Here is a 16,620-nt window from a genome sequence, read left to right as displayed (position 1 = left end):
CTTCTGGAATCGCAAGTCAAGGTGTCAGAAGGTGACCGATTGTGTGCTAAGCTGTCAGAGAAGGCAAACCGACTGCAGGTTGAGTTGGACAATGTTACAAATCAGCTTTCTCAAGCAGACAGCAAATCTAGAGAAATTGCGGAAGATTTTTCTATCTTGGAATCGCAGCTGCAAGACACGCAGGAACTCTTACAGGAAGAGAGGTGTCAAAGGCTGAGTTTTAGCACAAAGCTCAAACAAATGGAAGATGAGAAAAATGGCTTCCTGGAACAATTAAAAGAGGAGGCGGAAGCAAAGAAAAACCTATCAGAGCAAGTCGCAACATTGCAAGCTCAGATAGCGGATATGAAAAAACGCATGGAAGAAAGCGTTGGTTCATTACAGTGTGTTGAAGATGTGAAAAAGAAGTTTGATCAGATGCTTGGTGAAGAGAAGACTGTGTCTGCAAAATATGCAGAAGAACGCGCCCGTGCAGAAACGGAGGTGCGTGATAACGAGAGCAAAGCCCTGTTCTTGGCTCGCTCTTTGGAGGAAGCTCTAGAGTGTAAGGCTGAACTAGAAAGTGTTAACAAACAGCTGCGTACAGAAATGGAAGAATTGGTCAGCTCCAAGGATGATGTTGTGAAAAGAGTTCAGGAGCTAGAAAAGTCTAAGCGAGCCTTAGAACAGCAAGTAGAAGAGATGAAGATTCCGTTGCAGGAACTGGAAGAGGAATTCCAGGCAACAGAGGATCTGTCCCAAAGAGGGGATAGTGTGCCTGATGCAGTTTTTAAAAGGATCAGTGTTTTGGGGTCTGTCCTGAGTGAGCCTCAGAAATGTGATGACATGTGGCTTGAATCACCCCTTTGGAATAAACCGTTCCTTCAAAAACTTCAAGCATTGGAAAATGTATCATTAGAGCTTCAGCAAACAAAGGAGCTGAGTAAGAAATGTGATGATTTCTCAGTTCAGGCTGAAAACCTAGTGGGGAAAACTAAGGCTGTTGGTGAAAACGTGAAGCAAATGAATAAGTGCCTTTCAGGGAGTGTTTCCAAAATGGAACTGGTGAAAGACGGGTGGCAGAAGTTTGATCGTGATCTTGAGATGCATTCCATGTGGAATTCAGATAGAGAAAAAGAACTAGGTGACCTTGAGCGGTCAAATAGTTCAGCAGAAAGTGCATTGAAGAAACCTGTAAAAGAATGTGTTGCAGTTCCATGCTTCTTCACTGATGCAGAGAGGAGGTCTATAATGGATACCACCCAGATCGCTGGGTTCAACTGTGTTGTTGCCTTTAACCCCTATGTTGGTGTAAGGAAAGTTGATGATGTTCTGGTTGACTACTTCTGTGAAGAGTTTGGCAAGAAATATAAACTGAATATCAAATCAAATAGGAGGCTTATCAGTGAGTCAGCAGTGCCTGACACATGCGTGCCTGGAAATATGTGTCCCAACCCTAGGGTTGAAACAAGAGGGGGGGGTATGTGACAGGAAGTCAGGTAAATCTGGGAATGTAGTCACTGAGAGGAGACACATTCCCACCTGCTTTGAAAGTTCACTGATACTATAGGGTGTTGGCTGCAGAGAGAGCCAGCAGGAAGTTGAAAACCATTCAGCTGTTCAGAATGAGGAGATCAAGGACTCTATAATTTGTCCAGAGAAAATCTATTGAGTGCTGCCTCCTGTCGCTGTGTGAGCTGGGAAGAGGAGGACAGACATACGTGTACCTCCCGACGCCGTGTGGGCATGGGAGAAGGACTGCTGCGGCCTGTCGCCGTGTGGGCTGGGAGAGGGGGACAGTCGGATGTGTGCCTCCCGACAAGCTGGTGAGCATGGGAGAAGACCCCCTACAGCGATGTGAAGCTAAGGAGGGTAACCACGAGTGAAGACGTCTCAAAGGTGAGAAGACAAAGTGTTCCATGTGAAGAGTGTGAAGAGTAAAGGATCCTGTTATAAATGAACATGTGCTGTGTGAAAGAAAACAAAGGGACATGTTCAATGGACAATGTTTGTGCTGTGTGAAAAGCAAACAAATGGACATTTGAGTGTCTGCTGTAGGATCAGCAGTGTCGGCCCAACAGTAGGTTGGGAAGACTTCTTAGGTAGGTTCCAGCGTGAGAAGGTAGCCGCCCACAGAGGCAAGGATTTATTTTGTCTTTTATTTTATTTTGGCTGTTTTGACGCTTGCAATTATGTGAAGTAAATTGCATGAATAAATCAGTCTTGTTTTCAACCTCTGCTCGGCTATCTCTCTGTGAAAACGCACCCCCAAAGGGGTCACCCATACGCCTACCACCGAGCTAATCCCTTACAGTAGGCTAAGTACAAAAACCCAATTATGGTCCACCAGGTTGTGGTGATCTGACTTCTCTCACGTAGAATGCAGAGACAGGAAGTGATATGAGGTAAAGACAGGAAGTGATGTAAGTATAAACAGGAAGTGATGTAGGTTTAAAGAGGACTGCAAAAGGTAGAAACAGGAAGTCTCTATGAAAGAAAGGAAGTGATGTCAAGTATAAATAGGAAGTATCGGCAAGCGATAAGTCGAAAGGAGACGTAGCTGGAAGTGGCAGCAGAGGAGGTAATAAGATATTATTTTCTATTTAAAATCTTTAACTACATAAAGAAATTTTCCTCCTTCTGTTTTGCCTCTTGGGGAACAGAAATAGAGGATCAAATAACACTCAGATTCTGTTTCTGGTCCCCCCGGTAAAAAAAGCTAAGTAAAACGCACAGCATGTTTTCTCACAGCCAGGGGTAACAACAGCAAAACTTCCCCTAGATCCTCTGTAGCGCCCCCACCAGACGAAGACAGATTACCCACAATCTATCTGAGCGAGACGCAAACCTGGACACTTATGCCTAGAAATATTCAGCAGCTTTTCTCTATCGTAACGTGAAAGATTTTCTTGGGGGTGCCACAAGGGGGACTTTTCAGTTGGGGTGCTTAGGTATTCATTGATATATAAAGTAAAACTAAAGAAAATTTATTTATAGTAAAAAAGCAAAATGAATACCTAAGCACCCCAACTGAAAAGTCCCCCTTGTGGCACCCCCAAGAAAATCTTTCACGTTACAATATTTACTAGGGACGTGGTGCTTTTCATCTGTTATAAATTCGCAGAGATAGTCTTTTTTCTATATAGCTTTTCTCTATCACCATTACTAACATTACTCTCGTCCTCTGCCCTCTGCCTTAATACCAACTGGGCCCCCAGATCTGTGTGTAATGGATGACCGGGAAGCCCACAGTCTCTATGCCAGCAAAACCTCCACTGTGCCATCTATACTCTGCCAGACACAGCTGCCTGCCCCCAGCTTACACCTCTGTTCCCGCTCCTCATCCCCCATCTAACACCACTGTCCCCCCCCCCCCATCTAAGCCTGCTGTCCCCCATTCTTCATCGTCATCTAGCACTGCTGTTCCCCATTCCTCACCCCCCATCTAACACTGCTGTCCCCCATTCTTCACCACCATCTAACACTGCTGTCCCCCATTCTTCACCACCATCTAACACTGCTGTCCCCCATTCTTCACCACCATCTAACACTGCTGTCCCCCATTCTTCACCTCCACTTAACACTGTTGTCCCCCATTTTTTACCTCCATCTAACACTACTGTCCCCCGTTCCTCACCCACCATCTAACACTGCTGTTTCCCGTTCTTCCCTTCTATTTAACACTGCTGTCCCCCGTTGTTCTTCACTTCCACTTAACACTGTTGCTTCCTGTTCTTTACCTCCATCTAACACTACTGCCCCCCCCCCCCCCCATTCTTCACCCTGCATGTAACACGGTTGTCCCCTATTCTTCACCCACTCCTTTAACACTGCTGTTCCCCCATTCTTCACCTCCATCTAATACTGCTGTCCCCCATTCCTCACCCCCCCCAATCTACCATCGCTGTCCCTCATTCATCACCCCCCCCCCCATCTAGCACTGCTTTCCCCGTTCTTCACCTCCGTCTACCACTACTGTCCCCTGTTCTTCACCCCTCATCTAACACTGCTGTCCCACATTCCTCACCTCCCCTCTAACACTGCTGTCCCCCGTTTTTCACCTTCATCTAACACCGCTGTCCCCCATTCTTCAACCTCCATCTAACATTGCTGTCTCCCATCCCTTAACACTGCTGACCTTCACTCTTCACCTCCATAAAACACAGCTGTCCCCCACTCCTCCACCTGATCGCATGTTGTTTTCCCTCATCCAACACTTCCCCCTTCTCCATCAGGACCCTGCCAGAAAGGGGAGGAGGAGAACAGGAAAGCCTCTGTCAATTCCAAAGTTGTTGGACATTATCCAGTAACAGACAAGGGATGTGTCTGGATGGTGACTGTATCATTGTGTGTGTCAGGTTCCTATAAGGTGTCAGGATGTCACTGTCTATTTCTCCATGGAGGAGTGGGAGTATTTAGAAGGACACAAGGATCTCTACAAGGACGTCATGATGGAGAATCAGCCGCCCCTCACATCACCGGGTAAGAGGAGACTTTATTGTAAAGGAGAGAGCAGTACGGAGGATCCACCTAGATCCCCCATCATCTGATAAACACATAGAAACAATGTATTCAGTCAGTGTGTGTGTTTCCTACAGATGGATCCAGTAATGGGAACCCACCAGAGAGATGTCCCCGTCCTCTGTATTCCCGGGATTCCACACAGGAAGATCACACCATCCCTCACCATCATCAGGTAGATTGAACTGAGCATGTACCAAAGTGTTCCCACAGACCTTAAGAGATAACATTCATCTATGTATTAAAGTTTAGTTTTAAAAATATTATTTTCTGCCATTTTGTTTGTTTAGGATGAAGATCTGATTAATATAAAAATTGAGGTTATAAAAAAGGAAGAAGAGACGTATGTGAGGGGTGATCAGCAGTTTACAGAGGAGGTTGGGATGATGGACGCAGTTAAAGAGGAAGAAACTTCTCCAGATATCAGCTCAGGTAAATAACCATCACTAAATGCAAAAATGATATAGATCTGGCCTACACACCCCAAAACCACCTTCCATCTTCTCAATCTTAAAAGCCTATTTCTTTTGTTTACCTTTTTTTTGCATGAAGATATTGTACACCATATGAAAGGTCCATCTCCATTCCTCAATATAACGTCATGTTCCCAACAAATGAGGAGGAGATACTGTACACCATATGAAAGGTCCATCTCCATTCCTCAATTTAACGTCATGAACCCAAAAAATGAGGTGGAGATGCTGTACACCATATATAAAGGCCATCTCCATTCCTCAATATAATGTCATGTTCCCAACAAATGAGGAGGAGATACTGTACACCATATGAAAGGTCCATCTCTATTCCCCAATATAATGTCATGTTCCCAACAAATGAGGAGGAGATACTGTACACCATATGAAAGGTCCATCTCCATTCCTCAATATAACGTCATGTTCCCAACAAATGAGGAGGAGATACTGTACACCATATGAAAGGTCCATCTCCATTCCTCAATATAACGTCATGTTCCCAACAAATGAGGAGGAGATTCTGTACATCATATAAAAAGGTCCATCTCCATTCCTCAATGTAATGGGGTTGATTTACTAAAGGCAAATCCACTGTGCACTTGGAGGTGCAGTCACGCTAAATCTGAGGGGAAGATCTGAAAAGAGGGGAAGTTCTTGCTGATTTCTATCATCCAATCATGTGCAAGCTAAAATTTTGGTTTTTATTTTGCTTGCATAAATGTTGTATTTGAATCAGCGCAAAGAAATAAATCTAAATAAAGTAGAAAATCATAAATTGATTGCTGCCAGTACTCAACAAGTGTTTTCACCTCATTCACAACAATATAAATGTAGAATTAGTACGCTATATTGAGGAATGGAGATGGACCTTTCATATGGTGTACAGTATCTCCTCCTCATTTGTTGGGAACATGACGTTATATTGAGGAATGGAGATGGGCCTTTCATATGGTGTACAGTATCTCCTCCTCATTTGTTGGGAACATGACGTTATATTGAGGAATGGAGATGGACCTTTCAGTACAGTATCTCCTCCTCATTTGTTGGGAACATGACGTTATATTGAGGAATGGAGATGGATCTTTCATATGGTGTACAGTATCTCCTCCTCATTTGTTGGGAAGATGACATTGTATTGAGGAACGGAGATGGACCTTTCATATGGTGTACAGTATCTCCTCCTCATTTGTTGGGAACATGACGTTATATTGAGGAATGGAGATGGACCTTTCATATGGTGTACAGTATCTCCTCCTCATTTGTTGGGAACATGACGTTATATTGAGGAATGGAGATGGACCTTTCATATGGTGTACAGTATCTCCTCCTCATTTGTTGGGAACATGACGTTATATTGAGGAATGGAGATGGACCTTTCACACTATTACTTGCTGATGTTTGGTTGGGTGGTATCATTGATCTGGTTAGTTGTCATAGTTTGGTGTTGTGATTGCACCCAGTTCCTTGTTAGATCTCTTTTGAACTTTGAAATGCTCAACCAACATTTGACTCCTGAAAAAAATACTTATAATTTTGTTTTTAATTGGTCCTCTGACAGACGGACTCTGTGGTGGGAATAGAAGGACATCGGAGGAAGATGTGACTACAGAAGATAATGACATGGCATCTTCTCCAGAAGTAAATCCCGTTCCTCATAATATACATGACAGACCTCACCATTGGAGGAGATCATTGAATATGTCTAATTCTGAGGAATCTCCTGATACTTCACATAGTCCTCTGATATCTGACAGTGCAGACGGGTGCGGGAAACCATATCATCTCAGGGAATCTTCTTTAGATCATAAAGGGGTTCATACAGGAGAGAATTCATTGTCATGTTCAGAGTGTGGGAAATGTTTCACTCAGAAAAAAAACCTTCTTAGACACAAAAGAATTCACACAGGTGAGCGTCCCTATTCATGTTCAGAATGCGGGAAACATTTTTTTAGGGAAAGTGCACTTCTCATACACCAGAGAACTCACACGGGTGAGCGTCCTTTTTTATGTCAAGAGTGCGGGAAATGTTTTACGGAGAAAGGCATACTTCTTAGACACCAGAGGATTCACACGGATGAGCATTCTTTCTCATGTTCAGAGTGCGGGAGATGTTTCAGTCACAGAGCAGCACTTGTAACACACCAGAGAAGTCATAAAGATGAGCGCCCTTTTTCATGTTCCGAGTGCGGGAAATGTTTTTTCTACAAAAGTATACTTCTTAGACATCAGAGAACTCACACAGGCGAGCGCCCCTACTCGTGTTTAGAGTGTGGGAAATGTTTCACTAAGAAAGAACTTCTACTTACACACCACAGAATTCACACAGGGGAGCGTCCTTTTCCATGTTCTGAGTGCGGGAAATCTTTCACTCAAAAAGGAGGGCTTCTTATACACCAGATGACTCACACAGGTGAGCGCCCCTTTTTATGTTCAGAGTGCGGGCAATGTTTCATTAAGATAGTGAACCTACTTGCACACCAGAGAATTCACACAGGTGAGCGTCCCTTTTCATGTACGGAGTGCGGGAAATGCTTTTCTTACAAAAGTGTACTTCAGAAACATCAGAGAGTTCATGCAGAGGAGCGTCCCTATTCATGTTCAGAGTGCGGGAAATCTTTTACTTATATAGAAGACCTTTGGCAACACATGAAATATCACACCGGTGATCGTCCTTTTTCATGTTCAGAGTGTGGGAAGTGTTTTTTGTACAAAAGTTTCCTTCTTAGACACCAGAAATCTCATATGGGCGAGCATTGCTAGTGGTAAAACCACAGCTCCACCACCTAGTTTTACCCCCCCCCCCCCCCACCCACTGCAGGTGGGAACTAGATCTCGCAGAAAAAGTCAGCCGTACCCCTCATATAAATTATATAATTACCGACCTCTTTATTAGGTTCACCTGTTCATCTGCTTGGTAACACAAATTGCTAATCAGCCAATCACATGGCAGCAACTCAATGCATTTAGGCATCTAGACGTGGCAAAGACGACTTGCTGAAGTTCAAAGTGAGCACCAGAATGGGGAAGAAAGGGGATTGAAGTGACTTTGAATGGTTGTTGGTGGCAGACGGGCCGGTCTGAGTATTTCTGGGATTTTCACACACAACCATCTCTCGGGGTTACAAACAGTGGTGTGTTTTGGTTTTGTGCTGCCCTAGGCAAGACTAAAATTGGGAGCCCCCCCCCCCCCCCCCTCCATGTAAATTTGCCCCACTCCTTCCTTTTTCAATGGATGTGACTCCCTTCAAAATTTAAGGACTACAAGTCCCAGCATGAACCCCTGAGATCTCACGAGAGGGGGGGGGGTGAGAGGGGATGGGAGAGAGAGGGGGGTGGGTGAGGGAGAGAGAGGGGGGTTAAGAGAGAGAAAGAGAGGGGGTGAGAGACAGAGAGAGAGAGAGAGAGAGGGGGGTGAGAGAGAGAGAGGGGGGGGTGTGAGAGAGAGAGAGAGGGGGGGTGATCGAGAGAGAGGGGGGGTGAGAGAGAGAGGGGGGATGAGAGAGAGGGGGATGATAGAGAGAGAGGTTGGAATGACAAAGAGAGAGGGGAGATGAGAGAGAGAGCGGGGTGAGAGAGAGCGAGAGAGGGGGGTGAGAAAGAGAGGAGGGGGGTGAGAGAGGCGGCTCTAGCGACCAGTGGACAATAGAGTCTCAGCTGGAGAGGGGGGGGGGCAGATTTTTTGCTGCCCCCCTGCAAAGTGCTGCCCTAGGCCTGGGCCTTGTCGGCCTAGGCCAAAATACAGCACTGGTTACAGAGAATGGTGGGAAAAAGAGAAAATATCCAGTGAGCGGAAGTTGTGTGGAGGAAAATGCCTCGTTGATGTCAGAGGAGAATGGGTAGACTGGTTCCAGATGATAGAAAGGCAACAGTAACTCAAATAACCACTCGTTACATCCAAGGTATGCAGAATACTATCTCTGAACGCACAACATATAGAACCTTGAAGCAGATGGCCTACAGCAGCAGAAGACCAGACCGGGTGCCACTCCTATCGGCTAAGAACAGGAAACTGAGGCTACAATTCACCAAAATTGGACAATAGAAGATTGGAGAAACGTTGCCTGGTCTGATGAGTCTCGATTTCAGCTGCGACATTCAGATGGTAGGGTCAGAATTTGGCACATCCATTCTGCCTTGTATCAACGGTTCAGTCTGGTGGTGGTGGTGTAATGGTGAGGGGGATATTTTCATGGCACACTTTGGGACCCTTAGTACCAATTGAGCATGGTTTAAATGCCAAGGCCTACCTGAGTATTGTTGCTGACCATGTCCTTCCCTTTATGACTGCAGTGTCCCCATCTTCTGATGGCTCCTTCCAGCAGGATAATGCACCATGTCACAAAGCTCCAATCATCTCACCACTGGTTTCTTCACCATGACAATGAGGTCACTGTCCTCCAATGGCCTCCACACTCAGCACATCTCATCCAATAGACCACCTTTGTGATGTGATGGAACGGGGAGATTGGCATCATGGATGTGCAGCCGACAAATCTGCAGCAACTGCTTGATGCTATCATGTCACTATGGAGCAAAATCTCTGAGGAACGTTTCCAACACCTTGTTGAAATTATGCCAACGAAGAATGAAGGCAAAAGGGGTCCAAACCGGTACTAGCAAGGTGGACCTAATAAAGTGGCCAGTGAGTGTTTATTAGAGCTGCACGATTAATCGTTTGAGAATCGCAATCTCGATTCCCCCCCCCCCCCCCTCAATGCAATCTCAAAGCCGAATTTCCGCGATTCTGAGTAGGGGAATCCGGCGGCCGTGGCGGAGCCAGCCTGGAAAATGGCACAGCCGCCGCCAACACAGAAACTGATGTCAGCAGTGAGAGACAACGTGATGCCACCGCATCCACTGATGGGCGGTACTGTGTATCTTCAGAGGCCCCAGGAACACTGCACTCCATCCGTCTCTTCATTCATCATGGGCCCAAAATGTCCAAATTGGGCCCAAAGTGTCAACATTTTGTGTGGCCACCATTATTTTTTAGCACTGCCTTAACCCTATTGGGCATGGAGTTCACCAGAGCTTCACAGGTTGTCACTGGAGTCCTCTTTGACTTTGACATCCACCTCTTTTGGTGGATGTTAGAGACCTTGCGCTCCTCCACTTTCCACTTGAGGATGCCCCACAGATGCTCAATAAGGTTTTGGTCTAAAAACAGCTTGGCCAGTCCATCACCTTTATCCTCAGCTTCTTTAGCAAGGCAGTGGTCGTCTTGGAGGTGTTTGGGGTCGTTCTCATGTTGGCATACTGCCCTGCGGCCCAGTCTCTGAAGGGAGGGGATCATTCTCTGCTTCAGTATGTCACAGTACATGTTGGCATTCATGGTTCTCTCAATGAACTGTAGCTTCCCAGTACCGGCAGGAGTCATGCAGCCCCAGACCATCACACCCCCACCACCAGGCTTAACTGTAGGCAAGACACACTTGTCTTTGTACTCCTCACCTGGTTGCCGCCACACACGCCTGACACCATCTGAACCAAATAAGTTTATCTTGGTCTCATCAGAGCACAGGAGATGGTTCCAGTAATCCATGTCCTTAGTCTGCTTGTCTTCAGCAAACTATTTGTGGGTTTTCTTATGCATCATCTTTAGAAGAGGCATCCTTCTGGGATGACAGCCATGCAGACCAATTTGATGCAGTGTGCGGCGTATGGTCTGAGCACTGACAGGCTGACCCCCCCCCCACCCCTTCAACCTCTGCAGCAATGCTGGCAGCACTCATACGTCTATTTCCCAAAGACAACCTCTGGATATGACGCTGAGCACGTGCACTCAACTTCATTGGTTGACAATGGTGAGGCCTGTTCTAAGTGGAATCTGTCCTGATAAACCAATGTATGGTCTTGGCCACCGTGCTGCAGCTCAGTTTCAGGGTCTTGGCAATCTTCTTATAGCCTAGGCCATCTTTATGTAGAGCAACAACTCTTTTTTTTTCCTACCAAAAATATTCACACCAGCTGCTAGAGCAATCCAACCATCTCTTACATCTATCTTAAGATATGAGTTCCAAATGACCTACTGAAAAAGTCCTTATTGGTGGACGTAACGCGTATGGAGGGGAAGCCGACGTCATCACGCTTTTTATGTTGTACTACACAAGATTATACCGCAAATTTTTGTGATGTTAAGAGTCACAATCTTTTTAACTATGTAAGTGTCTTTACACCTTTATCCTTTTAATAAATTATACCAGTGAGTACTATAAGTGCCCTTTTGTTTTATGCCAATTTGCCCAACAGTGTCTGTCTTAAGAGGCGGAATGCAGCCTGGCTGGTCCTGACCCAACTGGGGAGGTCTCCAGGTAGGATGACATGTCTCTATCCTTTCTCTACTCGCCAGGAACCTCTCCCTGTAGCTAATCACTGTCCATATCAGACGGGTGTAAGAAGAGTTGAAATTGTAGTGCCACACCACTGCTAAGAGGGCCAGATTACATTAAAGGTCAGGAGTACAATTCAAAAAGTAGCCAACGCGTTTCAGGGGTCTAAGTGCCCCCTTCATCGGGGCTAGAAAGAACATAAGAAGATTTTCATATCAATCTGATATGGATGTAATATAATATATAAAATGTAACGAGACTGTCAAAATAATTACACAAAAATGAGAACATAAGCGCTGAAGGAACAGGTAACCTGTCTCTTAACTACCCACACATGAAATGTGCGCCTGTCACCTTCTGGAGTAAGGCCCGGAGGTCAGTAGCAATAGCAGTGGAAGCTCACATGGGAACCAAAAGGATAAGAACACAGGTAGGTCACCTTGGCAGATGACGCAGGCTAAGGTGTGGAATCTAAGTACTAACCAGTGTTTACCAGAGCTCCTGATGGTGGAGATGGATTTTGCTGCGTGTTAGCACCAGGTCGCAGTCCTCAGGATCGCCCCACCAGGAGGTTAGCAAGCCAGGGACCGGTAGCAGATATAGCAGGTATATACAGGTAGGGATCAAGCAGAAGCGTAGTCAAGGAGTAGCCAAAGGTCGGTAACGAGTAGTAGCAGGTTGGGATTAGGCAGAAGCATAGTCGAGGAACAAGCTAAATGTCGAAAAATGTCAGATAATAGTGAAGATATGGACGGCAGCAGGAGAGACAAGCGAGATATTGGCTGGTGAAGGCACAATATTCTGGCAACCAGGAAGTGCAGAGACATGGCTTAAATCAGGAAGTTCATTGGGAGGAGCAAAGGGTTCAAGGCAATTAAGAGTAACGGCAGGATCATTCACAGATTTGTTCAGGGAACTGTCCAGTATTCCAGGTGGCTCAGCAAGCAGAGTCATTGCCAGACACAGCAGAGGTCCCAGGTTCAAGTCTGGGTCCTGACAGCGCCAAACCTGGGACCAAGGGCCTTAAATAGGCTCTGCCGGACCCAAGATGGCTTCTACCATCCAATAGGATAGCTTCCCTAATGACCCTGGAAACAATAGAGGAAGCCCGTTCCTCTTGACTTCCCCTCCCCTGCGATGCTGCTGCAGTTGAGCACCACCTGTAGTGGAACCAAATAGACTGCACCTGCCTACATCACTGTGATTCATTTTATTGGGAAAATGCTTTTTCTTTGAGGTCAAAATCGGAGGTGAGCAGAACTACTGTATCACTGGGCGAGGTGCTTCTCTTTCTACTTTGTGGATCTTCTGAATTGATTATAACGGGAGAATCTTATCTGTGACAGGATCGGTGTGGGTCTCCTCACATCTTTTTGATCCTACTTCACGAGGGACTTTTTAAAAAAAAAATGTTTTTATTGTGTTGTGGATTTCTGGTTTATTAGATTTCGTTTTATGTGACGCTAGATGTTATAAAGATTGCATGTAATTAATGTATGATATTTATTGCCTTTTTGTTGATATTGAATAGATCATCTGTATTTCACGCATAAATTAACAAAATAGAAAAATGCACCATCAGAAAGTAGTCAAAAATGTTTGAAATAACGTAGGCTGCAGATTTTCAATTGAGCACTAGGGGGGTAATTTAATTTATTGTGAATGGAATGCACCAAACAGGAAGTGATGTCAGAGTATAAATAGGAAGTTCTGGGTTAGAGGTGAGTCGGGAGGAAGTAGAGAGGGGACATTGCTGGAACTGGCAACAGAGGTAATAAGATATTATTTTCTATTTACACCCAGTAACCTCCCCGTTATGTTACGTCCTCTTCCTCCATAGTCACTGTGACATCTACTGAGGGTTTATAATAAAGATACATCCTAAACATAGAGCCATTTATCCAACTTTTCGGCTATCTCGTTATTGGGGGACTACTACTAACTCTGTTTTCCATCGTATAAATTAGCCAGTAATATATCAGACCTAGAAGAATGCTATGCACACATTATTCATTCTGAGAAAATCCAAAAAGTTTCAGTGTATTATTTGCCGACAGAGAGGAGCATTCTGCATGGACCAGATGACCACCTCAATGAGGATGGACAAGGAATGGTGTTGCATGGCAGAGAAGATATTGAACCTCACCCTGGAGATCATCTACCTGCTGACCGGAAAGGTGAGGAGGATTCTGGGAGGTCACATGACATCACTCTTATCTCTATTATAAAACACAGACCTGACCGGAGAGGTGAGGAGGATTCTGGGAGGTCACATGACATCACTCTTATCTCTATTAATAAAAGACAGACCTGACCGGAGAGGTGAGGAGGATTCTGGGAGGTTACATGACATCACTCTTATCTCTATTAATAAAGCACAGACCTGACCGGAGAGGTGAGGAGGATTCTGGGAGGTTACATGACATCACTCTTATCTCTATTAATAAAGCACAGACCTGACCGGCGAGGTGAGGAGGATTCTGGGAGGTCACATGACATCACTCTTATCTCTATTAATAAAACACAGACCTGACCGGCGAGGTGAGGAGGATTCTGGGAGGTCACATGACATCACTCTTATCTCTATTGATAAAACACAGACCTGACCGGAGAGGTGAGGAGGATTCTGGGAGGACCAGTTAACATCATTTTTTTCTTTATATTACAGAGTTTTCCTCCTGTGAAATCTGGGGACCATGTGACCATCACAGTGCCTCCACCTCACTCCCTCATTCCTGACAGAAATAACAAGAAGATTCTAGAAGTCACCAAGAAGATCATTGATCTGCTGACAGGAGAGGTGAGCGGTGCCGGGAATTCTGGGACATTATCCAGTAACAGACAAGGGATGTGTCTGGATGGTGACTGTATCATTGTGTGTGTCAGGTTCCTATAAGGTGTCAGGATGTCACTGTCTATTTCTCCATGGAGGAGTGGGAGTATTTAGAAGGACACAAGGATCTCTACAAGGACGTCGTGATGGAGAATCAGCCGCCCCTCACATCACCGGGTAAGAGGAGACTTTATTGTAAAGGAGAGAGCAGTACGGAGGATCCACCTAGATCCCCCATCATCTGATAAACACATAGAAACAATGTATTCAGTCAGTGTGTGTGTTTCCTATAGATGGATCCAGTAATGGGAACCCACCAGAGAGATGTCCCCGTCCTCTGTATTCCCGGGATTCCACACAGGAAGGTCACACCATCCCCCACCATCATCAGGTAGGTGGAACTGGGTACCTAAAAACTATTCTAAATTCTTTGAGATTACATTTTTAAATGCAGACTCTTGTTATTCGTGCTTAGTTCTTACAGACATTAGAGAGTGAAGACTCGATTCATATAAAAGTTGAGGTAAAAGAGGAAGAAGAAGAAGAAGAAGAAGAGACGTATGTTATGTGTCAGCAGCCCGTGGAGGAGGTGGAGGTGAACAATAAACTGGAGCACTTTTCCTTAGATATTGGCACAGGTAATGAACATTGAGGCTGAAAAAAATTCCATCTTCATTTTACTTTTTTAAAAAGGGGGTGTGGATGGGTGGTCTATTGCCATCATGGGTAAGATAATGGTTTCTAAATCTATGTCAGTCACATAATTCTACAATGTCTGTTTTCTCCTTGTTCAAAACAACGAAATACACGTTCCTTTAGTAAGGAAAAACTGAGGAATCTTAGGCCATGACTGAAACAACATCATCAATGTACCTGCTCCACAACCAAATGTTTTTTAGATAAAAGTTCTCAATATAACATTATGTTTCCAGCAAATGAGGAGTAGATACCGTACACCATATGAAATGTCCATCACCATTCCTCAATATAACGTCATGTTCCCAACCAATGAGGAGGAGATACCGTACACCATATGAAAGGTCCATCTCCATTCCTCAATATAACATCATCTTCGATCCCTGAAAACACATCTCTTCCGAGAAACCTATCTGGCAACCACCTAACAAATGTACTCTTATTTTCTCCATTAGCCCATCCCCCACAGTGATTACCTCTTGTACCTCTTGACCCTCCCTCTTAGATTGTAAACACTAACGAGCAGGGCCCTCTGATTCCTATTGTATTAAAGTGTATTGTATTTGTACTGTCCACCCTCAAGTTGTAAAGCTTTACGTAAACTGTTGGCGATATATAAATCCCATATAATAATCCTATTTAAAATAATACCATATGAAAGGTCCATCTCCGTTCCTCAATATAACGTCATGTCCCCAACAAATGAGGAGGAGATACTGTACACCATATGAAAGGTCCATCCCCATTCCTCAATATAACGTCATGTCCCCAACAAATGAGGAGGAGATACTGTACACCATATGAAAGGTCCATCTCCATTCCTCAATATAACGTCATGTTCCCAACCAATGAGGAGGAGATACTGTACACCATATGAAAGGTCCATCCCCATTCCTCAATATAACGTCATGTCCCCAACAAATGAGGAGGAGATACTGTACACCATATGAAAGGTCCATCTCCATCCCTCAATATAACGTCATGTCCCCAACAAATGAGGAGGAGATACTGTACACCATATGAAAGGTCCATCTCCATTCCTCAATATAACGTCATGTTCCCAACAAATGAGGAGGAGATACTGTACACCATATGAAAGGTCCATCCCCATTCCTCAATATAACGTCATGTCCCCAACAAATGAGGAGGAGATACTGTACACCATATGAAAGGTCCATCCCCATTCCTCAATATAACGTCATGTCCCCAACAAATGAGGAGGAGATACTGTACACCATATGAAAGGTCCATCCCCATTCCTCAATATAACGTCATGTCCCCAACAAATGAGGAGGAGATACTGTACACCATATGAAAGGTCCATCCCCATTCCTCAATATAACGTCATGTCCCCAACAAATGAGGAGGAGATACTGTACACCATATCAAAGGTCCATCTCCATTCCTCAATATAACGCCATCTTCCCAACAAATGAGGAGGAGATACTGTACACCATATGAAAGGTCCATCTCCATTCCTCAATATAACGTCATGTTCCCAACAAATGAGGAGGAGATACTGTACACCATATGAAAGGTCCATCTCCATTCCTCAATATAACGTCATGTTCCCAACAAATGAGGAGGAGATACTGTACACCATATGAAAGGTCCATCCCCATTCCTCAATATAACGTCATGTCCCCAACAAATGAGGAGGAGATACTGTACACCATATGAAAGGTCCATCCCCATTCCTCAATATAACGTCATGTCCCCAACAAATGAGGAGGAGATACTGTACACCATATGAAAGGTCCATCCCCATTCCTCAATATAACATCATGTC

The 16,620-nt window shown here is 44.8% G+C and overlaps 3 protein-coding genes across 3 annotated transcripts in view; 2 read left to right on the top strand and 1 right to left on the bottom strand.

Moving 5' to 3' along the window:
* The window catches only part of LOC309564428 (uncharacterized protein), a gene marked incomplete at its 3' end in the record, with an annotated part of 637,385 nt that overhangs the window by 180,022 nt on the left and 440,743 nt on the right, over window positions 1–16,620 (bottom strand).
* LOC309563890 (uncharacterized protein) overlaps window positions 1–16,620 on the top strand; it is a 180,276-nt gene that overhangs the window by 64,302 nt on the left and 99,354 nt on the right. The window lies entirely within an intron of this gene.
* LOC309563892 (uncharacterized protein) overlaps window positions 1–16,620 on the top strand; it is a gene marked incomplete at its 5' end in the record, with an annotated part of 28,672 nt that overhangs the window by 10,059 nt on the left and 1,993 nt on the right. The window contains 4 exons of the mRNA XM_082268527.1: window positions 4,791–4,847; window positions 6,816–7,719; window positions 11,611–11,732; window positions 14,611–14,773. Of these exons, the coding sequence (XP_082124653.1) occupies window positions 4,791–4,847; window positions 6,816–7,719; window positions 11,611–11,732; window positions 14,611–14,773 (1,246 nt within the window). The remainder of the gene's footprint in view (window positions 1–4,790; window positions 4,848–6,815; window positions 7,720–11,610; window positions 11,733–14,610; window positions 14,774–16,620) is intronic.

This window comes from Pelophylax lessonae, assembly GCF_965119305.1.
Source record: "Pelophylax lessonae genome assembly, chromosome: 9".
Classification (NCBI taxonomy): domain Eukaryota; kingdom Metazoa; phylum Chordata; class Amphibia; order Anura; family Ranidae; genus Pelophylax; species Pelophylax lessonae.
Note: the sequence above shows the minus strand (reverse complement) of the source record. Positions and strands in the feature narration are given on the sequence as shown.